The sequence below is a fragment of the Synchiropus splendidus genome, chromosome 6, assembly GCF_027744825.2.
Source record: "Synchiropus splendidus isolate RoL2022-P1 chromosome 6, RoL_Sspl_1.0, whole genome shotgun sequence".
Lineage (NCBI taxonomy): Eukaryota > Metazoa > Chordata > Actinopteri > Syngnathiformes > Callionymidae > Synchiropus > Synchiropus splendidus.
In genome coordinates, this window is record NC_071339.1 from 15,278,026 (window position 1) to 15,304,809 (window position 26,784).

The 26,784-nt window shown below is 46.8% G+C and overlaps 2 protein-coding genes across 3 annotated transcripts; one reads left to right on the forward strand and one right to left on the reverse strand.

Moving 5' to 3' along the window:
• The first annotated feature begins 2 nt into the window (after positions 1 to 2).
• On the forward strand, positions 3 to 24,841 carry rhobtb3 (Rho related BTB domain containing 3). 2 transcript variants are annotated; one of them, XM_053868066.1, is made up of 13 exons: positions 6 to 600; positions 731 to 962; positions 2,466 to 2,658; positions 5,496 to 5,653; positions 7,763 to 7,871; positions 10,829 to 11,024; positions 11,375 to 11,571; positions 16,359 to 16,468; positions 18,280 to 18,385; positions 18,876 to 19,049; positions 21,298 to 21,464; positions 21,544 to 21,640; positions 22,788 to 24,841. In XM_053868066.1, coding segments are annotated over exons 1-13 (1,860 nt in total). In that variant the 5' UTR covers positions 6 to 598; the 3' UTR covers positions 22,907 to 24,841. The 2 variants fall into 2 exon arrangements, with proteins under 2 accessions (XP_053724042.1, XP_053724041.1); XM_053868067.1 differs by lacking the exons at positions 21,298 to 21,464; positions 21,544 to 21,640; positions 22,788 to 24,841 and adding an exon at positions 19,229 to 21,260 and having other exon boundaries at positions 3 to 600.
• Positions 22,256 to 26,771, reverse strand: glrx (glutaredoxin (thioltransferase)). The gene is made up of 3 exons (XM_053868068.1): positions 26,202 to 26,771; positions 25,472 to 25,595; positions 22,256 to 22,918 (listed from the first exon to the last, which is right to left on the reverse strand). The coding sequence occupies exons 1-2, from the start codon at positions 26,406 to 26,408 to the stop codon at positions 25,482 to 25,484; spliced, it is 321 nt and encodes a 106-aa protein (XP_053724043.1). The 5' UTR covers positions 26,409 to 26,771; the 3' UTR covers positions 22,256 to 22,918; positions 25,472 to 25,481.
• Between the last annotated feature and the right edge of the window lie 13 nt (positions 26,772 to 26,784).

A 26,784-nucleotide genomic window follows, 5' to 3' on the forward strand; every position in this document is an offset into this window, starting at 1 on the left:
CCCTTCTGCTGCTGCCTAACCTGATCATCATTTCATCCCATTCTGCTATTTGTCTTTGCTTTTTCATCATCTTCTGGCTTCTCACTATCTTTTCTTCAGCTGCCACTCTCCTCGCATGTTTTACTCCTCTTGTCTCTCTTCACCTCTCTCTGCTCTATCATTTCCCACCCCCCTTTTCTCCCTCTCAAACTCTTCCCTCTCTCACTCTATCTCATCCATACACGCTCTCTCTCTCTGCGCTTCTCCCTCTCTCTCGGTAACTTTGAACACAGTGGAGCGAGCTGCTGCCCTCTCCTCCTCCTCCTCTTCTTCTTTCGCTCCCTCCTCCTCCACATCATTCCGTCGCCTGCACGATCGTGGACGCAGGTCCGGGTCGGAGCCGCGGTGGGTTCTTGTGAATGAATAACGCACCGGGACGATGCGAGCCAGTGTCAGCCCTGCCAGCAGCTGCAGCAGGGCTCCGCGGGGACCAGCCGCCGGTGAGACGGACTGTTAGCGGAGAGGAGCGGAGGCTCACTGCGGTAAAGCCGAGTCTGACTGCAGCCTGGACGGAGGACGCACCGTGACGGCAGCGCCGAGCCGCGGGACCCCAGCCACCATGTAAGTCCTGCGACGAGGGGGGGTTTCTCCTCTCATGCTCCGAGCGAGGGGACGTCAGTGATGGGCATTAAGATCAAGAGCTGCTCCTCAAAGCTCGCTCACCCTCAACCAACTGTTGTCTGGCTCGCAGGTCCATTCACATCGTGGCCCTTGGTAGCGAGTGTCCCGGAGGTGTGGGCTCCGGGGACGAGCTCATCGGTCAGGGGCAGCTGCAGGGCGGCCTGCTGTGGAGCTACCTGGGGCACGGGGCCGTGGTGGGGCCATGTGACCTGGAGAGCAGCCTGCACAACCCGGCCTTCATGGAGTACACCTCCCGAGTGTTCGGTGACGTCACCGTGGTGGTCCGGGACTGTCCCAGCTGGGTGAGCGACTCCTGCTTCACACTTGTGGACTTCCATAGAAACACGTTTCGGACAGGTCCCATGTTGACGCAGGAGGGTTCAGCTTTGCATGTTGACGCATCAGGCTTTCAATTGAAGCACGTTCAGTCTTCCACGGAGTAGTGAAAGAAAGATGGTTGTGGTTAAACATGGGATGACGCTGCTTTCTCTCTATATAATCCGATATGCCACTTGGTATATAAAGCAACCTCTAACAGGGTCACTTCTACGGCACTGTCAGTGAGGGCGCCGCATAAAGTGCTATATTTACCATGTGACAGCATAGTGAAGAAGCGATGGAAACTATCGCTCTATACCCCCCATGTGTGTCCTATCCACTGTCTTTTTGGAACATCGCACGGTGAAGGACAACAATGAAGTGTTGAAAAGGCTGACTTCAGCTTCAACATAGCACACAAAAGTCACTTGATAGTTACTACTTGATGTCTCAGGAGGATGGATTTTTGAAGGCCCCACCAGCAAGTGTTGTGTGTTGCTTGACACCCCCAATTCAGTGCTGTTAGAGAGACAGCTTTGTTGAGCCACTTGCTCTGAACACTGTTCATTTGGAGGATTTTACAATTGTGAGGACCAACAGGAGCTTTGTTTTAGTGCCCTCCTTATGGCTGTCTTTAAGACATTGCTTAGTTCACTTGTAGGGATGGACCGCTCACTGTTGCCCGATTCGTTCATAGCTCTGGTTACCTTTACTCCCTCCATTCGCAAGAAAATAATTTTGAATTCTAAGATGAGCGACAGCAGTCTCGCTTCTTTCATTTCAGACAAAAGATCATTTGTTCTGAACAGAATACACAGTTATGGAGATTTTTGGATTGTGCAACAGCGCTGTGAGTGCCCTTTTATCCGGCTGTCATCAACACATTCAGGCTTCCGGAATTGTCAGTTTAATTTCATGTCCTTTTTATTCAGATTTCTCCGCTCTTTCTCTGCACTGTTTCGCGGTTCCTCTGGGGTGAAAGTCCCAGCAGCCGCTCTGAGGTATTTATAATCAGGGTGGAAGTGGGGGGTTATCTGCAGTCAAACATGTGAGGCAGGTCAGGTGAGAGCAAGTGCTGCAGGTAAATAACGGTTGCCTTGGAGCTGAGGTGTCACCCTCAATCCCAGAGCGGGATTAATTTTTGTTGGATTATGTGAAACTGTTTAATCAGGAAAAATAATGTACTCAAATCTTTGACTCTTGCTGGATTAACTGTTGCAGTGCAATATACACCGTGGGATAATAGTAAGCTGCATAAGATACAGTTGAATTCAGATTGGTTAAATGTCTAAGATAGTTTCCTCTCTGAGAGTTGTCTTTAAGGAGAGTGCTTCAACTGTTGCAGTGCATTATGGGACTGGACATAATGTTTGCTATGTCACCAACAGTTGTGTTTGTTTGGGGATGTTTGACCTCAGTGTAAAAAGTCTTTCTGATGGCAACCTGAGCTCCATTTGTGAAGCTGTCTTTGCTCTCATCTCCTCCAGGACTTGTTGGACAGCGACTGGGCCAGTGTGCGGAAGGTTCTGGAGCAAGCGGACATACTGGTTATCAAATACTCGGTCACAGATAAGGTAGCATTCCAGCAGGTCAGGAACGGATACGCGCCGAGACTGCGGCCGCTACTGAGGCACTGGGGTGTGCCAGTCATCCTGGTGGCTGTGGGAGCGCGGCTGAACGGTGAGGAGCTCTTCCTGCTGTTGGTGTGACCGTGTGTGATGTCCTGACCTGCGTCGCTCACCTCACTGGAGTATTAGTTGGTCTGCAGTGTTTGATACCTTACCTTGTATGATACCTTAAGTTATATCAAATCGAGGAGACACCATAGGGACGTAACAATCAAAAACTTCAAACAAAAACAAAATATGTATCGCGACAGATTTTTCCACTGACCTGTGGTGGTTTCATGGGTGCAGCACATGAAGCCCATGAAACCACCACAGGTCAGTGGTGGTTTCATGGGCTTCATGAAACCACCACTGACTTCTGGGGAGAGGGAGACTTCCCTCTCCCCAGAATCCTTCTCCTGTCACTGTTGGAACACACAAGGAGGGAGGAGTCCAAGACACCAGAAGGTCCAGACTGAAATGTACGAATAATCCCAAATTCCACACGCGAGAGGAAACCAAAACAGAGTCTGCATGGGCTTTTGATCATCTGTCACCGGCTGCTCTGAAATACACAAACAAAATACACATGGTGGTGTATGAACATCCATACACACTGAAGAAACGAGTTGCCGAAGTTAGCCAAAAGGACTACATACTGACGAGTAGGAGAAATGAAAACTTGATGACTAAATACCTTCAGGAGATGTAGGTGTTGACATCCAGACGTGGTTCTCAGTGGCAAGTTCGATCTAGTTATGGAAACTAAATTGGAAGCAGAGTGATACCTCCAACTCTTCTGGGGAGCGACTGGGGTCCCAGGTCAGCTGACAGTCATCAGCATATCCTCCTCACTAGTCCGGGAATTTTCCTCACAACATTCCTGATCGCGCTGTCAAAAAACTACAGTTTTTAATCTTGATCAATCGCACATAACCTGAATTAACTCAAGCTCAAGCAGACGTCGTTTTCACAATGTTTTTGAGCCCTTTCAGTGCCCCGAAGGTTGTTCTAAAGAATGTTCTCGACAGTGTCTGTCTGTTGGGTTGTTGTCAATGGAAGACCTATGTCTTTTGGCTCCGCTTGTTCTTCACTGAATGACACCTCATACTGTTCCATCTGTCCATCCTGAGCTTCCTCACCGGGCGACTAGAACTCCTGCTGTGGAAGCTTCTCTCCTCTTCTGTGGCTTCTCGTGGTGCTCCCATCTTCTCTCCTCTGTCTGAGCAGAAAGCCACAGGAGTGCATGGAAAGCTGACAGTGGAAGGTTCATTGTGGCCTGCAGCGATGTGACATGTGTAAATAAGAATGCGGTATTTAATTAACACCTGAGAAAGGAAAGGACAGTCTCACAAAGCAGGAGCCAGTCGACTCATCTGATCTCATGATTGAATACAGGGCCTCAGGCTTTTGGCAGAGACGCTGTAAATCTCGACATGGGTTCGAAGATGAAGGGACACTCGTGGTGCCTCCTAGTCCTGTAGCGGTGACGTCCTGCTGGGCTCACTGATGGAAGCCGACACACTGACCTGGGTTCATCCCCGGTCCCATAAACAAGCCTGTCTAACTCTGTATTTTTAGCTCCTCAACTTTGTGCTGTCAGAGGAGCAGCGATCAGAGAGCTGCTCACTTGTGCCGCGAGGACAAGCAGACTGAGGGTCGCTGTTCGCCAGAGCTTGGTTTGTTTACGTGAGCAGCTCCTTTGTTTCCCCTCGTGGCTCCAACAAGCTCCCGGCTCCTCCTGCTGCTCGACTCACGACACCCAAAGCTGTCGGCAGCTGTGTTCCGAGTGTTTCCGTACCGCCGTTGAGCTCACAGAGAATCCTCAATGGCACACAAACACATTCTTCATTACCCCTTAATACAAAACTAAATCATCTGTCAGCCACTCTGTAGCGCTCGCTCACACACCAACGTGTCCAATGCCTGAAGGTTATTTGCAGGAGAATTTATCACGCCTCTTCTCTTAGCTTTACCTCTCGGCACACTTGCTGTCTCTCCAAGCCTTTTCTCTTCTGCTGCGAGCTAATCGCTCTCATTTTCTGTGAGCTTCTGTCTCTCCAGTCTCTCTGCACACACTGCAGAACCTCATGTACACATGGCTGCAGATCCTTCGGAACGCTCAGAAATACGGGTGCAATGATTTCACCCATTTTCCTGGTCGATACCGATCTTTGCTTACTTCTGCTTGGCAACTAAACACACACTGCAAAAGTGACTGTCCCTAAAAATAAAAAAAAATCGCTCACTAGCAAGACAAGCTCATGGAGCGGAGAAGTAGTTTCAAGGCAAGGTTCACTTATTCATTAGTCTGCGTGGCCTTATCTGGAATGAGGTCTGACAGCACCAAGTCAGGACCTCATCCAGCTGCTACAATGTTTTCTCCTCAGTTGCGAGTCAGAACCTGCAAAAGAATGATCCGGAATAATGACAATAAAGAATCTTGAGATGTGTTTCATGGGACGGCTGCCCGTCCTGTCTGAACCTGTTAAACCTATCCGAAGCCGTCTACTGCATCAGAGTTCAATCCCCGTCACTGGGTTAAACTTGTGATCTAATCCTGTCACATGACCGACAAGCCAATTAGCCTTGACCTTACTCAGGGTCATGGAGGCTTCTCTCAGATTGTGTGTGCTCAGTAATTGTGTTTTGTGGTGCAGAACGCACAAGTCTTGACATTACATGTACCCATCCCAGCACTAGTACAGTTAATGCACCTTTGAAAGATGCGAACATTTGTGAGCTCTCTTGGTTCCTCGCGCTGTATGTTGTTCACATGTGCTCTAGGCTGCATACACTTCCAGTAAGTGTGTTGCCTGAAAGTGTTGCAGCTTGTGCCAACGTGGAACATCTATTGAGCGGCTCCTGTTAGCTTAGCTGCAGCTGAGTTGTGTGTCTTCTCTCACTCAGACGAGGGTCCCCCATGCACATGCCCCCTGTGTGCGTCCGACTGGAGCAGCTGTGTTCCCCACAGTGAGGGTCTGCAACTGTCCCGGGACCTGGGGGCCACCTACCTGGAGCTGCCCTCTCTCAACCACGTGTTTGTGGGACGCTACTTTGGAAGTGTGGTGAGCGAAAATCCTCTAACAGAGAATAGTGTGTCATGCTTACTTGTCAGGGTGCAACCAGTATCTGCTCCATGAGATTTACAGGTTTGACAGTTTTTGGTTTAGGTGTAGCGGAAGACAATGACTGGATATGCCGTTCAGAATGTACCGGGATATTTTATCGGGAAGGAGTAGACGAGCTACAGGATGTAGAGACAAAGTTGAAGCTAAGATACCAGTTTTATGATGTCCCAAAGCCTTTTGATCGTGCTCCAGGCGACTTTGAGGCTTCCCATCCAAATGGTTTGATTCATGGGCTAAAGCTTCATGAAGCTTCATGTAGCATCACTTGAGGTCATAGCACTAACAACTGAAACAGTTTTGATGCATGTTACCACAAACAACTTATACAATATAATATAATATTTATATATAATAATAATATTTCTGCTCTTTGTAAACTGTAGCTTTTCCATCGTGATTTCTCTTCCTCCGAAAAAATAATAAATAAAAACAACCTTCTACACGGCACAGTTAAAGGGCACACAAGTCACTCCCTGCAGGATTTCAGTTAAAAAAAAGAAATTTACAATGGCTAATATATTTACTGTTCCGTGATTCATTTCTGGGCTTACAGTGTGTAGTGAGCACTTTTTTTACAGAGGCTGAGGGGCGTTTGGATGGGCGGAGACTGGGAGTTGAAGGAGGCGAATGTTTGTGTGTGAGTCCGTAGCTGTTCAGCGGCTCATTAATACAGTGAATTAACAGTAACTGGTGATGTGTTACACAGTGTCAGGATGTAGTGTGTCAGAATAGCGTGGAGAGAGATGGATCTGGCGGTCAGCCATGTTTGTTTACATCCGCCCCATCAATTTTTCGCGTGACGGCATCACTAATAATTGTCTTCCTCGGGCGACTCTAGATCTGAGAACTGAGTCAGTGATTTTGGCAGCGTGTTTAGGCCTGTTCTTGCCAGCCATTAGCAATATTGTTCAATATTGAAAGAAAATGCAGAAGGATTCAAGATCAGGTGCCCATGAATACATTTAGGATTAAGAGGTTGTAACAAAATTACCTTTCACTTTTCTGTCCTCCAAAGTTTTATTCAAGCGAGATGGTCATTTTGTTGAAGCATGTTGTAGTTGTGTTTCATTTGTTATGCTTGAAAAAAAGTTGCATGTCATACATCTGGTGAATAAAACAGGTTGGGGAGGGCCCGACCTAGCTTTAACACAGTAAATGTCTGTAAACTATTTCCTCGGGCTGGGGCTACTCGGCATTTCTGCTGGCGACTAGTGATGTCTGATATGTGAAAATGAAAGAAATGAATGCAAGAAAGAAATGGTTAGTCGCCCCGTCCCTCGAAAAATTGAGTAGAGAAAGCTCGCACATCACTGACACAAAAGTGTGAATAAGTGGTTGGAATTTCATGACTTCTCCACATTTTCCACAACATCAAGACCTGGTAACAATTCCAGTTTCTTAAATGGAATGTATGTTTAACAGGGAAGAAATGGTCCAGCTTGACTGAGAAATAGATAATACTTAGATTAGTATATGAATAATGTTGAGTGATATTATTGATTTTTTAAAACACTTTTCTCTGCTCATGAGACAAGTGCTGAGAGGTTAACACTGCAATCACAATTGCTATTAAATTTAAAATAAAAACATGACTGACGTGGAAAATAACAAAAGAATCTTATGATGAAAATCCGTTTGTGAAATGAAAACAAAAGCTAAAAGAATGATGGAGTTGATCCATTTCTCAAAAGTGAATGAAGACCAGAGGTTTCCTGACAAACCGCTACACACTCGCTGTATTAAGTAACACTGGCAGACATTTTTAGGGATTATAAATGCAACAATCCATCTGCCAAACCTGACAGCGGAGAGGCATCAGAAGAGGGTTAAGTGATTGATGCCAATGAAAAGCCTCAGCCTGCCAAGAAAAGTGATGGAGTCTATTCAGGTTTGGGCTAAATGGGATGGCGGTGGCTGGAAGGCCACGGTTGCTGTGCCAGGATGAGACGAGTCAGGAGTCGATCGTCGGGTGACCTCTGGAACAGAAATAGGATGATGACGCTTCTGATGTGTGCAGATTCTGAATGAGAGTTGTGTGTCTTCCAGCTGGAGTACTTCATGATTCAGTGTCTGAAGCACAAAGCCAAAGAGAGACCGGAGAAGAGACGAGGGAACAAAGTCAACGACCTGCGGCCGCCTCATCTGGAACAGCCAGGTCAGAGGTGACCTGTGATACCAGACCTAGCTTCCGCTCCGCACTCCTTTATGCTTGAGATTGTGAGCAAGTCGTGACTCCATTTTTGGGGTCTTAAGCAAATGGGCTGTGCGAGTGTGTCCTCTGTGTGCGCTCACTCGAGCGTTTCAAGAGCTGAGCACTGTGTTTTTGAGCCGATCAATAAGCCCTGTTCTGACTGGAAAGTGGGCGCGAGACAAAGAGCGAGTCTCTTTTATTTGCCCCATTGATTTCCTGGACTGGACCATTTAAGTCCCGTAGTGACTCAAGACAGTCTTTGTCTTTTTGACCCTAAGTGATGAGCAGACGACAGATTGTTATTCAACTACTGGAATGATCTGTGATTATATTTCCTCTCACCTTTTTCCCTCCTCATAATCACTTTAATATTCGCTTTTGAATTTTGACACATTGAGTACAGCTACATGTTTTCTTTCTTCCTTCTGGGTTATATTTCTTTAAATCATTATTCATTTCTAAATAATTAAGCATCTGCATGTTTTTGTTTTCGCTTTTAAAATTCTTAGTGTATGCTGTAGCAATACCTTCCTCAGAACAAAATCTAAGTATAAAAAGCAATATATATACATATATATCTCCCTTATATATATATATATACTATTGCTTGTTCTTCTTTGTTTTTTATTTCACTCTTCAGCTCATTAGCGAATGTTTCTCGCTGTGCTCAAGCGTGACCTGTTAGAAGCTCATTAACATTCATAACTGTCTTTCATTTGCTTGTTCATGAGGCATTTTGCCGCACACAAGCCTTTACAGGTTAAAAGGAAGAGCAACAATCTTTTATGTGCTCATTTGCATTGATGCCAAGACCCTGATCTGGGAGAGACCAGACGTCGGTGGAGCGAGCTGCACCAGCAGGCCGCTCTATTTTCCCGAAATCAAGAGCCGCATCAATCTTCTCCTTTCCCTCTCGGCAACAGAGCCAATATTTTCTAAACAGTTTAGCTATTTAGCTGGAGACGTTCATCAGAGAGGGAGCAAAGGTCAAAGCTGAGCTTAATGAGCTGGCGGCAGAATTCACACCCGGCTGGCTGACGGGCGATTTCACCTGCTTACTCTGCTCAACTCAAGTCCTCATGTGTGCAACTCAAATGCTGGAGTAGATGTTGGAAGGAAGTGAAAATTTGGTGCGTCCTGACCTCCACTGATGCCGGTCAGATTTGTTCGACTGACTGCCGTCTGTCTCCTTCGATGTGCTGACCATGAGAAGGTCCTGAGCTGATGGTTGTTGACATGGTCATCAGAGTTGTCCAAGCAGAAGTGCACCTCCAGGATACAGGCTTGAATAGCCTCCTTCATAAAGACGAACTCCAGCGCTCAGCACCGACCAGGTTGGCCCGTCAGACAACCAAACTGGAAGTGAGACTTGAAATAGAACAAGCATGTCATTCTTCACAGCTTCACATGCTAGTTCTCGAGGGCCCTGTGTTTTTTACTCCTGCCATTTTGTGAGTCTCTTCCCCGTAAGACAAACTCGGTGGTCCTTGTCTTTGGAGAGCTGTCAAGACCTCTTCCAGACTCATAGCTGCTTGATGTTCTTCTTAGAAAGTCTTCACTTGAACCCCTCTTTTCCTCACATAAAATACTGTGTAATAATGTTTCTTTGGATTTACTGATGCAACTGTTTCTGGCAGCCACTTGGTCCTACGATACTGAGTGGCTCAGAAAATGAGTCCATGAGAGGGACATGTGGAGAAGTTAGGAAGGACAGATGGTTTGAGGAGAGGAGAGGCAGAGTTGGACCAACTATGGAGATGAGGAAGAGGTTCATGATGTAGCATGAAGGTGCAGTCCTTCCTGTGGAAACACCTGATTGGGAGAGTAACATTCATAGTGAGTAGAATCTGTTTCAGAGGCCCACATTTAGACTCTTAAAAGGATAGAGCATTAAAGTCATGGAGTATTTCTGCTGCTCTACCTCTCCTCTTCTCACACGAATGTTTCAGAGTCAGAAGTCAGTGGGAGATAATCCGTCCGACTGAGTCCACATCAGAAGCTCTGACCTGGAACTGGTTCTTCTGAAGGCAGTGCTGCAGCGTCTGACTGACGATCTGTTGCCCAAATCAGAGTCTTGGTTCTGGTCCAGCACCACTTACTTGTGATGTAGCGACATTAAATATTTAGCGACAGCAGATTTCTCGGAGCCAAACGAAGCGCTGGTGAGGAGCGGAGCGTCCAAGAGAGAGGGATTTGGGATTTATCACACCGGCGGCTCGTGAAGGCTTTTACGAGAAGATTAATTTCGTATGAAGCAGCTGAGGTTGACAATCTCTGAGTGTGAGCGGAGGAACTCATCCTCCGATAGTTCAGCTGTTAACCCAAGCCTGGTGAGTCTGTAGATCACTTGTTTCTCTGGTTCAAGCCAAAATTGTTTGCGGATGTTCGACTTTGATCTATTCTTGTCTGTGTGCTGTTTGAAAACAACGACTGGCCCAGAGCGACTTTGAGAATCTTCAGAAATATGAAGTTGAAATAGCTTCAAATCGAGGGAAGACATCCCTCCCAACAGAGCCCTCCTCCAGGTCCTGGGTGAAGGCTGAGGTGTTCAACTGAGAGACCAGAGTATCCTGGGTCTGCCCCAGGGCCTCCTCCCAGATGAACACCTCCATGGTCCAGAAGACGTCTTCAATGGCTTCTTCTGATGTGGAGGTCTTTAAGTCTCTCCCAGATGACTAAGCTCCTCTCCTGGTCTCTGGCACATCTTGCTCTTTGTTCTTCTGTGAGAGGAGAAATCCACCAGAGCTTTGTCTTCTGGCTCAGCTCTTTCTTCACAGCGAAGCAAAGACGTTGCTTTGATCCATTTGTCCATCTTCATCTGTCCACTCCTGAATAAGACACCAAGCACATTTACATGACTCTTCCAGAGCCAGGTTGTTGTTTCTTATGACTGAATCCCCTCTTCTTCTCCCTCCATCCAGCTCGCCTTCCTCCTATCCGGGTCGAAGAGTCGAGCTTCTCTCAGGACATGCAGTGGCTGCTGGAGCGTGGCGTGCAGTTTGCAGACGTGGCTTTTTACTCGGGGGACTCTGGGAAAGAGCTGGGCTGGGCTCACGCAGCTGTGCTGTGTGCCGTCAGTCCGTACTTCAGGCAGCTGCTCTTGGGTCCCAAAACCAGGTAGGTCTGCTGCTGCATCTGCAGAGCGTTGTCTCGAGACAGAACCCGCAGTGTGAAAGCGCCCTCACTGTGGACGCAGATCTAACTCAGCAGACTTTGATGTTCATGCAAGGTTGAACTATTTATGTCCTGAATTTACTCTTTTTTTCATTGAAATTTTGAGCATTAATCTGGGAATTTTTCACAAATAGTGAACAAATTTGATGTTAAAAAAAATTAAATCAGAAAAGGCAGTTGCAACATCCCAACAATGTCAGATGCTGAGGCAGTCTGATGCACACAGAAAATACATTTTGAATAATACATTTGACAACATTGAAGAAAAGTCAAACTGCTGTTTGCTTTCTCAGGGAGCGTCCGCAGTCTCGCTGTGCCTGCAGAGAGCGGGACGGGGGTCCGCACTCGCTGCTCTCCACGTGGGACGGTGGGATCATCGATGACCTCCCAAGATCAGAGGGTCACATGACGGGCAGGCTGTCTCGCCTGGTGGTGAAGGACCCCCTGCTGTGCATGTGTCTGTGGGAGACGCTGATGTTCATCTATAGAGGTAAGATTGCAGCGACACACGTGCACACAAGACAATGGAAGCTGTGCAACAATAACCAACAAGACAAAGCGCTGAAATTCAGTTGGTGCAATGAGGCAGGTTGCCGAGTGAGCTGGAGAACAAAAGAGTGACTCGGTTCATTGCTGTTGTCTTTCTGAAGCCACCACTGTTAAGATGTTGGCGTGTGCTTTGTCAAGACTAACCGTCGCCCCAGTTGGGGGCGCTCTGGATTTTTCTACCATGCTGTCCCTCCATCTTGACTTGTTCCTGACGTGAAGAAAAATCTACACTGTAGGATGGAGTTGGGCTGGCAAGGACTTGCTTCCTGAGTTCTTTGGAGACGTGTGGTGACTTGAGGTTCTTGGTTGGTTTCCTGAGAAAGGCCCCTCATGGTGGACCGGTCAGTTTAAATGGCTGGCCTGATCCAGAAGAAGGTTCCCCCTCGAGACAATTGTAGATTTACAGAAAAGACAATCAAATAGATGTGTTTCCTGGCTGCAGCGTGGCACAATTTCTGTGAGGTGGACGGGTCAGTCGGTTGAGTCGTCCAACTTTGTTTCCAGGGTCGGCCAGAACCTCTGCTCCATTGTCTAGAGTCGCTGCCTGATTTGGCTAGAGCAGGTGTGGAGCAGTGGTTCTCGAGTGAAGGGGTCACTCCACTGGAGCTGACTCTGTAGACAGAGGAAGGCTGAAACATGAAGAGGTTAATGTGTGTAGAAGTTTGCAGACTCATGTGACTTTTGTTCTGTAAACGCCAAACAGGCTTTATCATTGTGCTGTCCCACACAGAAGGGCGGCACACAGCAGACTGCAGGTTTTCCAAGTTTAACGTTCCAAACTTCCTGGCGGCGTGACCACAGGCGGCGCCAAGTGGAGATCAGAATCCTCCCGAGTCCGGATGATGACTTTACAATGGCTTCGTCAGTGTTCTCTAATAATCTCTCTCTCTTATTATCCCGCGCGATTAGTGGGATTATGTCTGTCGTGTACCACTAGATCTCTCGGTAAATAACTGACAGACCACACTTCCTGACTAAAGACTCCACAGCGTTGATGTCAAATGAGAAACATCTCCTGCAGTGACTAATAAGGGATTTGAAATCAGGTCTTAAACTGAGCTGATCAACTGTGGAGTCTCCTGCACTTCTGACCTTGCTCTCGGATTGGTTGGAGCAGCGGGTGCGCAGAATGAATCGGCTGCCTGGGCCTACGTTTTGGGAAATTTGGAAGTTATTTTTATTTCCTTTTTAAATACATGAAGTCTGTAGCATAATAGATGTAAGTACTCAAACAGGGTATGTCAAATATGTCTCAGTAGGACACGTCTGTGAGGGTGAAACGACGGCACATGGAGGAGAGTGCAAAAACAAGGCAGGCAGCCTGGTAAATTCGAAACCATTGGTGTTGGCCACTCAGTTCCTTTAGGTCAGTTCCTTCATGATACACTGGTCCACTGTGCCACTATATACACTATACCTAATGATGCTTTATTTCAATGTATTTAAAAAAAATACATATTTATTTTGGGGGAAGAGAAATGCTCCCCATTAAAATAAGGACTTTTTATACAAAGTAATTCATGATGAAAAACGTACTACAGTGGTACCTCGGTTTTTGAACGTCCCGCACTTCGAACAAATCGGAGTTCGAACAAAAATTTCGAGATTTATTTTTTTCGGATTTCGAACGAAAATCCAGAACTCGAATGCCCCCGAAAAAAGCCGACCCACGACGCGCTCTGTTATTGTGTATAACGCAGCCTCTGTATGCAGACGTGTCCCGTTAGCTACATTCACTGACTGTTTCTTCTTCATATTGAGGTGTAAAACCTTTCCTGTCTCCGCACTGGACCGTGGTAGAGTGTCACAGGGGAGGTGCTGGAGCGTGCACTCCAGGGTTTGATGTCCTGTTGTCGGCTGGAGCTGGGACAGGGATGAGGCGAGTCTGGGACAGAGCGTGACTTGGTTCATGACTTTGTCACAGCCAAACTGCACAGAAGCGCACATTCAGAGCTGGACACGCACCGGGCACCTCTTCGCTTCTGGAGAGACGTCACTCACTCGGCAACCCCTCCCACATGCAGCGGCCACACACATAGACGAACAGCGCACCTGCAGCAGACAGTTTGGAGGCAAAGTTGGTTTGGAGAAGGTTGGAGATGATGATGATGGAGTGGACTACAGTGAGGTTAATGGAGGAGGATGAAAACTGGCGAAGGTGGAGGACGTGCTGTGGAGACCACTGATCAGTGCGTCTGAAGGAAGATGATTAAAAGGGAAAGACGACAACAAAATGAGAAGAACAACATTCATCAATAATCTGGGCTGCACCGTTGCTCATCTCAGTCAAGGACGTTCCAAAATTAGAATTTCCACAGTGTCTCAGAAACATTTCTTCTCTTTGTCCCATTGTCTAGAAGCATTCATCATCACTCATTATGGCTTGTTTACACCCTGATCTCATTCTGCATCGTCTGAGGTCTCAGATTTGACCTTCACCATTGACCTTGGAGCAACAGTTGTTTTCGATTGAATTTGCTCTGCGAAGCGACCCCTGACCGTTTCATCTGCACGTGACCAGGCGCGCTCTGACTTTGGTTGAGGAGCTTGCATCTGCGCCGCTGCGCGTCGAGCGTGACTCCTCGTGGCAGGCGCGGTGCTCACGTCTGATTCACTGCCGCTAACGTGAGCCCCACTGATGGTTCGATTCCACAAACGCACTTGAGACGGGCGGCGAATGTGTGTGCGCTGCTGGAGTGTGAGCCGAGAAGGAAAGAAGATTATAGGTTTAGACTGCGAGTGACTGTATGAATAAGAATAAGAGAGCTGGGGGGAGAAGAGTGGAGGGAGCAGTGAGCGTTTGCCTCCCTGACGTGTCCTTGGCTGGACGTCTTTTAAGAGAAATCAGAAGATGTTTTTGAGGATGTGAGATGTCGCGTCAACACGGTGATGTGTCGAGGATGTGGGGCGCGGGAGATCTGTGTGGTGAGGGTCACGTGGTGCTGAGCCGTCATGTCTCTGTGAAGGACCCTGGGGAGGAGGGGCTCGTCGTCGTGAGAGCGACGTCTAAGCATTCAGAGCAGCTGATGCCATGCGTGCGGGAACGTCAGCGCAGATGTGGACTCCTGGCGGGAAAAAAAAAGCTGTGACTCCTCATCTGACTCAGCTGAGCTCCTTGCTCCTGACAGCATGTTGGTCCATCAAGCGAACATCCGTCTGTTTTGCTCTGCTAATCTGAGGTCAGACGTGGGAGCAGCAGTCTGAGAGAAGCTGGAGCCAAGACTTCAATACTCTGCTGTTACTCTGCTGGGAATGGATGCAGAACATTCAGATAACCCTGTGTGTGTGGCCATGTTTACTTGTGACAAGTCCCCTTTCTGTGAGGTTAGGTTGCCAGGTTTAGAGGGTTAAAACACTAGTGAAGTAGTTTATTATGCTTGGGTGCAAATTTGGTTCACAGTCCTGCCATTTTGTTTTCAAGTCAAAGGTGAGAGACTGGGGAAAACATTATGGCACCAAGAGGTCCTCACAGAAAATAGTAAAACATACATGTGAGTGTGTTTGCCTGTTTGTATGTGTGTTTATATGTTTGTGTCTTTGTATGTATTATCAGTTTTTGTCTATACATTTTTTGTTTGTCCTTGTTTCGTCGTATGTCTTGGCTTGTTGGTTTGTGCATGTGTGCGTGAGAGAATGTGTGTGCATGTTTTCTGCTTTGTTCTTTAATGTGTGTCTATCTGCATTTATGTGTTTGTGTGTGATAGTTTGAGAGCATGCGAGTGTGTTTACTGCTGACAGTTTGTGATGTCTTTGTTGGCAGCAGTTTCACCGTCGCATAGTAAAACCTCCCGACCCCCCAAAATAAAGATGGATGACCTGATGTTGTGTTACTGTCAGATAAAATATCACGGCCAGGCGGTGATGATGACGATGATCCATCAGCTTGGTCCTGGAGTGAGGAGGAGTGAGCCTCTGCAGTGATGTGCAGCTTATGTAAAGGCTCAGAGAGCATCAGAGCTGTTGAACTTGGTGTGTCCAAAGGCTGCAGCTGAGTAGACTGAGTCACAGCAGCGTTCAAGGAACCTGTTCAACGTCACACCAGGCCGACTATGACACGACTTTCTTGTGTGATTACTCTGCCTGGAGGTCCAAGTGGGGGCAGTGACATCATCACTTCTTTGATCCCGCAATTCAAGGTGACCACAGTTCTGCTGGTCAGCGGTTCTGTTAAACACACTATTAGCGCAGGCGTGACTCAATTGGAACAATTGTCTCTGTGAGAGTGTGAAGTGATGAAGCGTCTCACGCCTTCTGCTGGAGTCCGCTCAAACCGATGTTGCTCAAACGTCTCCGCGGCCGGGGAAGATTCATGCAGTCATTTAAAGAGCCGGCACGGATCAATACAGCTCATATAGAGCGAGGCGTGTGTGACACTTCAGAGGTCGATATTCAATAACATGTCCAGGCTGGAGATGAGATCAGTGCCCTGGTGGACAGATGGAGCTTCACTGGTGGAGAAAGAGTTGAGCCAGAAGACAAAGCTCCACTCACCTGTGGTCACCAGCTTTGTGTAGTGTCCCAAAGAACAAGAGTTCCTTTGTTTGGACTCACTTAGACAGTGAAGCTCAGTCATCCAGGAGAGACTCAGTGGTGAATCTGTGATTTGTGGCGCCTCAGTGTGATGTCCTGAGAACCAACTGCAGATGACAAAAATAAACTCCTCTGTCAGCCCCGCGTGTCTCACCCGGCTGTTGTGCAACTTGTGAATCGTCCTTTGTCTCTTTTTAGGAGCGTGGGAGTGGGAACACCTCCAGGAGGCGCTGGAAGAGAAGCTCAAGAACTCGCTGGCTGTGGCTCAGCTGATGGACCGCATACGGTCACTCATCGGCCGAGAGCGGGTGAGCGTCTGGAGCATCCTGTCACACCTCTCAGATCTTGTGGAAAGCTGGCATGAGAGATTACTATGCTCACCCTAAAAAAAGTTATGAGTGAATTCTTCTGATTTCTTCTGCTGACTTAAGATGAATAGCAGTGGACATGTGACATGACCTGTGTAGGTGGTTTTAAGATGCGTGTTAGACAGACCATTTATTTGTATCATCGCATATGTGATAATGGACACATCAGAAGTCTAGCCATCTTCCACCGCTTAACTAGTGTTGGGTCGTGGGGGCAGCAGCTGGAGCAAAGAGGCCCAGACTCTCCAGAAACTCTGGCTAATCTTAGTGAAGGTGAAGGTTCTACTCTGAGGCTCTCCTTTCTTTCTCCAAGAGACAGCCTTGTTCTTTGGGTCACTCCAAAGCTGATGGCCACAGGTATGCAGGAAAATCCTCTGGTCAGAGGAGAGCTTTGTCTTCTGGCTCAGCTCTTTCTTCACCACACATACATGCGTACATCGATCCTGTCCTAGACGGGATCCTCCACCTGGGCAGGATCTTGTGTCATCCACAGAGAAGCAAGTGGTCTCAGCCTGTTTGGTCTTTGGTGACTAACGTCCACCCCTCGTGTGTGAATGAGCCGGAGCTTCTCTACGTGCATCAGCACTTCATCTTTGGCTCGCGAAACAGCAGTTTTCCAGGACACGAATCAATAACGTCTTCTCAACCCAGTTAGGGCAATCGATTCTCCATTACAGGCTGTAACATCTGTGGGGAGTCGAGGTGTCATCAGTGGCAGGTTCTTATCGTGTCACCTGTCACACTCAGTGTCTCTGTCTGAGCACACAACCAGGAAGCAACGTCACTGCTGTGCCCTGGAGCCACTGAAGAGACACGGCTCTACAGTGAGTTTGTCATCCACATTTTCTTGCACAGTCAGGGTTGAGAGGGTCTTTGGTTTGGTGGGTCTTATCTCTGCCTTGTGGAGATGGTGCTGCTGGCCTCCTTGGATTATCGCTGGGAAGATTTGAAAGCGAAGCATAGCCTCTAATCCTGGGAGCCTCAGGGTCTCCATCAGAAAAGGGTGGAATATCCAGTCCAGGTTGGAGGAGAGAGATTCTTCCCTGGGTGGAAGAGGTCCTCCTGTTCACGACTGAGGGAAGGATGGACAGACGGATCAGTGCAGTGTTTTCAACTGTACGTGCTTGCATCAGTCTGAAGTGGTGAAGAAAGAGAAGTCCAAGTTCTGAATTCAGCAGACGCTCTATGGTCCTCACCTGTGAGAGAAGAGAAGAACAAGATCCTCAATGGAGAGACACAATAAAGTCGAGCTGCTGCTCCTACCTGAGAAGCCAGTTGACGTAGCTCAGGTGTTTTTTTGGACACCTCCTTGGTGAGGTTCTCTAAGTAAGTTAGTAAGTAGGTCCGACTGGGAGGAGGCCCCCAGGGCAGACCTTGGCCATGCTGGCAAGATGATCCCTTCAGCTTCACTCGTAAGAGGAGGAGGTTTCTGGAGAGACGAATGGCTCATGGCTCCAGCTGCTGCCCCTGCGACCTCAGATGAGCTGTGGACGATGGCTATTGATGTGGTCATCTGCTGGATCGAAGTAGGCCCACCTGAGAGTCAGAGCTCCTGTACATGGTGAGACCTTCTCCTCATGAGTGAGCCATCGTGTCGTTCTTGGCGGTGCAGTTCAGCGGTGTTTGGGACGGAGGCGGAGGGAGATTTGTATTCCACTGGGGACGTGGAGTGAATGCAGGGAATAGCAATGCTCCTGCAACTGACTGCTGCAGAGGTGTTAATCCAGCGTGGCCTTCTTCTCTCCGCACAGGGCCCCAGAGACACACCCAGCGTGCGGGCGGCTCAGCTCGGCCCCCTGACACTTGTCAACCTCTTTAATTCCCCTCTTTACTCGGATGTCATCTTCATGGTTCAAGGTAGGTCCTGACAGAGGGAACACATGCTGCCCAGGAAGGTCACTCTAGATTAGACTTGACTGACTGTCAGTGCCAGCGCCAGTCGTCCACTCGCTCACAAAATAAGATTAAATACCGCCTTCTTTTTCCATCTCGCTCTCCTCCAATGATTTTCCACTCCTGCAGGGGCTCAACACGGAGCGTCCTCCTCCCGACAGTCATGCGTTTACATCCAGACAGTGGAGCGCTCACTCACGTTCTGTCTGGTTAGAACCATTTAATCACGTTTGGCTGCAAATAAATTCACTTTTTTACTGAAAACCCTCTGGGAACATTAAAACTCCTGGATGTGCACACGCACACACACACTCTAGAAACATAATAATAAAAAGAAAAGTGAAGGCAATACCCTGAACTTAAAGACACAAAACAAAAAATACTTGTTGTTTGGTGTTGAATTTGCTTCTTTTCTGGACGCTACAGTGGATACAGTGATTGTTGTGTGTTGCAGGGAGTGTGTTGCCGGCACACAGAGCAGTGCTTGTGGCCCGCTGCGACGTCATGGCTGCCATGTTCAGTGGGAAGTACGCAGAGGCCCGCAGTCGAGTGGTTCCCATCCATGGTGTTTCCTCAGACACGTTCCTGTCCTTCCTGGAGTATCTCTACACAGACTCTTGTTGTCCCGGTGAGGAGCACCTTCATTGTGCACCCTGAACTTCACTGTAGTCCTCCTCTCCAACATCCTTGGTCCAACTCTGTCTCTCCTATCCACATTTTTAAACCTATCTTTGCCTCCAAACTTCTCGCCACGTCCCTCTGACTGACTCATTTCTGATCTCCTCCCCTCTCCCAACGGCACCTCAGTATCTTCATCTCTGACTCCTGAGTCCCTAAACATCCATCACAGCAGTGAGCTGTCCTGTGAAGCTCTGACATCACAGTCGTCTCCACCCGGCTGCACTCTTCTCTTCACCTGCTCCGTCTCTCTCCGTCAGTCTGTTCTATTCAGTGCTGACTCAGCCCAGATTTTTCTGGCTAAACATCTTATGATTATCATTTAGAGCGACACTGATGTATTCTTTCATTACAGTAGAAGCATCTGCCAAAATAAATAAAAACACTGCAGTATTTTCCTCAAGGCCTCGCTCAGGCCCAGACAACGCGTCCCATCAACCATTGTCAGGGGTCTCGCTGGCACAGAGCGTGAATTAAAAAGAGATGAAGTGCTCAACAAGATGGACCTTGCGTGTCGTCACTAGTGCTGGTGTAACAAGTGACGCTCTGATGTACTGGTTTTCATGGATCTTACTTTTCTTTCACTTCACCTTACAACACATATATCAGGGCTCTGTTTGGCAACACAACGACAAAATGCAATGCCTCTTGTAAGGTTGGCTGAGAACAAACTAACTGAGAAGTGGTAGATTCTGGTGTTGTTTTATGGGTTCATTTGGATTTACAAACATTCTGAACACGCTCCATTGATTTTCATTGGGCATTAAACCACGCACAACCATATAAACCAGTTTAGTGTGACTTGTGATGAAACATGTCTCGAAAGTTTCCTCCATCATCAGAAGGGTTGTCGCTGCTGGCCTCTTCTTCTTCTCTGTGTGTGTTTATGAAGGAGCTCCGTTACACCACTGCACCCTGCTGTCCGGTTGAGTTCATTGCAGTTGATCTGAGTAAATACAAATGATATCGATGAATTACATGGTGGGCAATAATATTGGGTGAGAAAATACCACTGTGGGTGGAAGTGAGCAGTTCTGTGAAATCACTACTACATACAGGTAAAATTAGAATTATAATGAACCATCCCAAACAACTATGATGAAATATGGTCCCAACCTTGGAGGGAGGAAATAAATAATTCAATACCACCATACCATTAAATCATGATGTAATTTGTCATAACATCTAAAAAAAAAAAGTATGAATGAAAGAAATATATATTTTTGTTTTATTGTGATATATCTTTAGGAGTTAAGACCAGCAAAGAGGAAATAGATGTGTACGGGAGTGTTGTGTTGGACAGCGAGCTAACTCCAGGAGAGGCGGGAGATCCCCCTGTCTCTTTGAAACTGAGGCCCTCCAGCTCACGTTCCTGCTGCTGTGATGTCACATGTGGAACATGTCGCGGAGCTGATGAAGGCTGGAGAAGGTCGAGCCTGACATCAGGCCCAATTTCTGTTGACATTTCAGCGTTGCGTAACGTTGTGACGGAGTGTGTTTGTTGCCTTGGCGGCAAGATGGACTCTGACAGGCGGGAAAGAGCAACAAAAAGGTTCTTCATGACGTTATGAATCTCAAGTTGACTGCAGCGTCTCTCCAACTTCTTCTGACCAAAATAACAAATCTTAATCCGACTCAAGATCATACGGTTTGAACTGAGCGCTTCATGCTTTTGTCATTTATTCATCCATTTGGCACTGTGGCACATGTGTATGTCAATGTGTAGAACCCTTAAAAGATAATGATAAAAAAAATTAAAAGTTGGAAGAGCATTTTCAAGCATAAAGGAACCAAGTGCATTGTATTGTTATGTACAAAACAATTGGATCTTAGTGCGAGGAGTGATGATTTCATGTATTTGTCAAAATATTTCTGGTGTCTCAACCAAAATAATTGGTTTCCTCCTTCTTTTTTTTTTTTTTTTGCATTTTATTTGGTTTTGAGCAGATTAAATAGAATTGTAAATTAATTATTCTTAATAATTGTACTTTATAATTTTCTCATATTTAAGACTAAAATAATTGTATTTTCCTCTCCTTCCATTTTATCTTCAGTAAACATTTTTTTTTCTATTTAGATTTGAAGCATTTTGTTTAAAAGTCCTTCTAAACTTTAGCATCAGTCAGTGTCGCACGTTGAACAACATGAAGTGAGGTGCGACTGGGACGCGCGCTGACTCAGCTCTTCCTCTGTTGCAGCCAGCGTGCTGCAGGCCATGGCCGTGCTGGTCTGCGCGGAGATGTACCAGGTGAAGCGGCTGCAGCACCTGTGCGAGGTGTGCGTGTGTGCGTACCTGCAGAGCATGCCCAGCCGAGAGCTGGCATCCACAGGCATCAGCGTGGTGCGGCTCCTGCGGCGAGCCAAGGTCAGGAGACGAGGGCGGACGGAGGGCGAGGGTGAAATCTCCAGCCCAACTCTGACAGTGTCTTCTCTCGTCCTCTCAGTGTCACAACGCCGAGCAGCTCTACGTCTGGCTCCTGCACTTCATCGCCAATAACTACCTGATCTTCAGTCACAAGCCCGACTTCCTGGAACTGTCAGGTCAGTCTGCCCGCCTGAACGCAAGCTGTTGTTGTTTTGTATGTAGGTTACACGGCGCTGAGAGAGAGAGAGAGACAGCTGTTTTCAGTCTGTGAGCCGGGAACTTCACTCATTAGTCAGCACGTCGCTGGAAGACAGAGCTTCGGGTTTATTTTCGTTTTGCTTCCTCAGTATGAAATAATAAGAATTATATTATTATTATTATTATTATATTGTTTGCATACACAAGTTAGAGATTGTTGATGATAATGAACACATTAGTGGCAAAGCATTATTACGGAAAATCTAAATAATCCAAGAAAAAAATATAAAAATATATGCAATTATAAAGTACATCTAACATAATAAAAACAACGGAAGTGAAAAATACAAGATGCAAAAGATAATGCTGTAATTATGCTATTATAAAACATAATTATATATTAAGATTATGTAATTGTAGATACAATTAAAATATTTTAGGAAAAAAATATGCAAAATAATCTAGTAATGTAAACTTATTTAGCAAAATCAATTCAATTTAATATTCATTCATTGAAAAGAAACAAACAAATGAAAAATGAAGAAACAAGAGGCATGACAAATAGAATTACAAACACAAATCTTGTGACATCATTTGTTATTAAAACAATTACAATATTAAATATTGTCTAAAAGTATGATTTGGATAATATTGTATGTAATATAATCAATAAACAATTTAATCATTTATGTAAATTTCTCGTTTTTTGTTATTTGAGAAAAACTAGATTGTATTTATATATTCATATTATAAATCAATAAAAATGTGTAAATATGTAGAACAAAAAAATAGAAAAGAAACAAAAAAATGCAGTAGTCAAGCATATGACACACATTTTAACGATATAAATGAAAATAAAAATAAAAAAGGAAATTACAATTATTAGTGAATAGATGAAAATGACAAATACAAAAATTTCAAAAAAGTGTATCGTCAGTAGTGTTAGCATAGATTCATGTCTGGACCTGCTGATGATCATGTGATCATTCGAAAGCTACATTTTTGAAACCAGGGAAAGAGGCAGGAGAAACATGGGTGAGCAGCAAGAGCAGCTTTTATTGGAACCGGGCCGGGCAGAAGCGGAAGCAGAAGTGTCTGTACAAGGGCCTCTGGTGTGTGTTGCAGACGAGGAGCGGGAGCAGGTGGAGCGGCTCCGCTGGCCCTCCAGAGGTTACCTGCAGGAGCTCAGCGAGTACCAGCAGCGGCGACGCAAGCTGCGCAAGTCGCGCTGCGCTGTCATGTAACGGCAGGCGCTCCTGCGGACCACAGACAACAGCAGTGAGCCCACACCCTCACAGGCAATAAACATTTGTGGGACTTCATAGACCAACTGTGCTGCCAGAGGAGGACAAGAGCTGCAGCGTCTGCTGGAGGGAGAGCAGGATCAGCTGTGACAGAAACCTCATTGTTTGACCACCGGAAAGACTCAAGAGGTCAGAGTTCACAATGGAAGAACACAGAACATTTGGAATGGATAACTATATTTTTGAAGCGTTCATGTCTTCTCCTGGGTCAGAGGTCGATAACTGTCTATAGGAGGCCCCACTCCACTTGAGGGTGACTGCAGTCCAGAGCTCCGAAGACCATGAACCTCTGCTGACATTTGGACTCATCATGTACCAAATGTCTCAAAAACACATCTGTGTTTGGAAGAGTCCGTCTCGCTCAGTGGTTCTGGCTCAGCTCTGGAGGCAGGGTCTGCAACGTCATGAATGGAGAGCCTACCAAATAATCCCATCTCCGAAAGGTGAAGCCCCACTGTCATGTGACTGTCAGACACCAATACGTTTGAGGTCTGGTCACGGGGGCAGCAGCTGGATTAAAAAGAGGTCCAGACTTCCGCTCCTGATATCTGGGAGCCGACTGGGTAGATGGTGTCTAGATCAGTCCACAAGCAACTCTGTGTTCCTCAAGAAGATCTGAGGAGGCTTCTGGAGAGAGGACGTCTGGGCGTCTTTGCTCATGCTGCTGCCCCCACCACCTGGGATAAGGAATCTGGATTCTACTGGTATAGACTGTTCCCATCATGCTCTTCATATTCTTCAACCTGAAACCTGAACAAGGACTTGGCGCCTCAGGTTGAGGTGGGACCATGGATCCTGCTCTCCTACAGATCAGTAGCATTCATCCGTTGCTTCTCCACCGGGAGCCGTTTTCCTCTTGAGTTTTGGATCATAATTTGGATCTGATTTACTGGTGCTGCAATTATTTTTCTAAATGTTTCTCCCTCTCATGGCGAGACGACAGCGGGTGGCTTACAGCCCAGCGTTGGACCACAGAAGATACCTGCTCTCCTCACGGAAGAGGAGGAGAAATGTTGGACTGTACAGATGAGGAATAAAAACACGTTTTAAAAGTGATTTGTCTGATATATATATATGTGTGTGTGAGAGAGAGGAAGAACACCAAATTTAGTTCTGATTTGCTTCAGTCACATTTAAAAGTATCAATTTCGACCAAAATAGTATGTTCTTAACTCGTTTTTAATTTCAATTTGTGTCGTTACCTGAAGCCGTTCTTTGTACTTTTGTCTATACTGACACCAAGTGGCGGTGTTGCTGCAACACATTTCTATTGTAAACGATGACGTCGGCCTCAGAGTTGCCAAACCCACAATTATAAAAGAGCTTCAAATATCGTTCTTGTTAAAGTTTTTGACCATCGTATGGAGTATCATTATCACGCCAAGTAGTTTCTAAATTCATGTTTTAGCTGCAGTGACTTACTACATTTATATCCAGGGGCAGGGAAATATCAAGCTACTTTCAAAGATTCTTCTTGCATCTAGAAGATCAGACAGGAGGCGATGTGGTCAAGCCTCAAGGTTACTACACAGGGAAACATCACCTTAGACTAATAAAAAACAAATCAATGTACAACCGTCCAGAAATCCACCTAGTGAGGTGTCGAGCTGTGTCAGTTCTTAATACAGTGGAACCTGGGTTCTCGACCGTTCGAGAAGTGATTTGTTTAAAATCTGAATGGATTTTTCCCATTATAATGAATGGAAAAAAAATAATGCGTTCCAAGCCTTAAAATAGTCTTTTGTAGGAGTGAATGTAGAGTGTCTGCTGCAGGTGCGCTGTTCCTCTATGTGTGTGGCCGCTGCATGTGGGAGGGGTTGCCGAGTGAGTGACGTCTCTCCAGAAGTGAAGAGGTGCCCGGTGCGTGTCCAGCTCTGAATGTGCGCTTCTGTGCAGTTTGGCTGTGACAAAGTCATAAACCAAGTCACGCTCTGTCCCAGACTCGCCTCATCCCTGTCCCAGCTCCAGCCGACAACAGGACATCAAACCCTGGAGTGAGCGCTCCAGCACCTCCCCTGTGACACTCTACCACGGTCCAGTGCGGAGACAGGAAAGGTTTTACACCTCAATATGAAGAAGAAACAGTCAGTAAATGTAGCTAACGGGACACGTCTGCATACAGAGGCTGCGTTATACACAATAACAGAGCACGTCGTGGGTCAGCTGATCGGTCCGCGCACGTTATGGTTTTCCGGATTTTTTCGGGGGCATTCGAGTTCTGGATTTTCGTTCGAAATCCGAAAAAAAAAATCTCGAAATTTTTGTTTGAACTCCAATTTGTTCAAATTCCGGGACGTTCAAAAACCGAGGTACCACTGTATTTCATTTCAGAGGAAACCTCTTGTTTCTGTGTCGCCCATCTGTTCTCATTAGAGGAGACAACCCGACGGCCCTCAGCTGAAGCTCGATCACCGTAGGCACTTTTGTTTTTCATTTATTATTCATGTCCCGACAAGACTCTTCATCCGTCATTGAGCTTCTATTTACGGTCCTCGCTGCCGTTACCTGGGAGTAGTTACTGAAGAGCTCCGATGGCCTGCAGCATCCCCTCGAGCTTACCGCTGGCGTGCAGAGCCTCCACGTCGCTGCCTCCCCCGACACACTCCTGGCCGATGAACACACGCGGGACCTGCAGGAAACACCACGACACACACAATCAGGTCTATTTCAGGAAGCAGGCAGCAAGATGGCATCTCCACTGAGGATCGGTGGGGTCCTCAGTCAGGTCGTGGTGAAGAAAGAGCTGAGCTAGAGGACAAAGCTCTTCAGGTGGATTCCTCCTCTCACCTGAGGTTCTAGTGACCCAACGCACATCAGCTGTGATATGTCTTAGAGACGAGAGAGAAGCTGAGTCATCCAGGAGAGACTCCGTCAGAACCAGTGCTCTGACTCAGCCAGAATCAGGAGAAGATGAGGGATGAGGAGGAGAGATGATGTCTCACCAGTCCCCAGGGGAGGGGGAGAGAGGGAAGTCTGGCACTGTCTCTGCTCACCACCACAAATAATATAATGGATATCTGAACACAACCACACCCTATGGTCAACAATTTGCTGCTAAATATACTCAAGTTCTCCTCAATAATCTAGTCGGGTTGGAAAGAGAAAAGTAGCACTGCACTTTAAAGAAGGCTGGCATCGTTGGAACATTCTTGTGAGACGTGTTTAATGACTAAATAAAAAATGTCACTTCTGAAATCGCGCCTGTTGGCCGTGTGTGTGCGTGGGGCAGACGCACCGTGCGAGCTCCGGTCAGTTCCAGGAAGTAGTCCTGCAGGCTGCCCATGTCTTCACGCGCGCTGATGTCCACGATCTGCAGGCGACCCGGCTTCAGCTTGTACTTGGACAGCACGTCTTTGGCCCGGATGCAGAAGGAGCAGGTGGGTTTGGAGAAGATCACCACTTTGTTCCCCTCGATCGTCGCTTTCACGAACTCCTGCGCCATCTTGAGAGAGGGAGTGGAGGACAGAGTGCGGGAAGAGGCGGAGCCGTGACTGCACAGAAGTCGGATCTCAACGCCTGCTGACGCGCGCTCGTGACAGCCAGGACAAATGTCGTCCCAAATCAAAACAGCGCCAGTCTGAAGTGAAAGTCCATAATGAAAATAGATCGCTTTAACATTCAGAATTCCAGTACAAGCTAATAGTTAACGCATATTTGGACATAATGGTCACCTTGCTAACACTCCTTGATGTTCTTCTCTCACTTCACTTAGCTCCTATTTTACCACTTATAACGTTAAAAGCGAATTCATATTTGATTTTAATATCCGAAATTGTGCCAATGTTAAATAGCTTCCGTCCGCGGCTCACTCTGGTTCG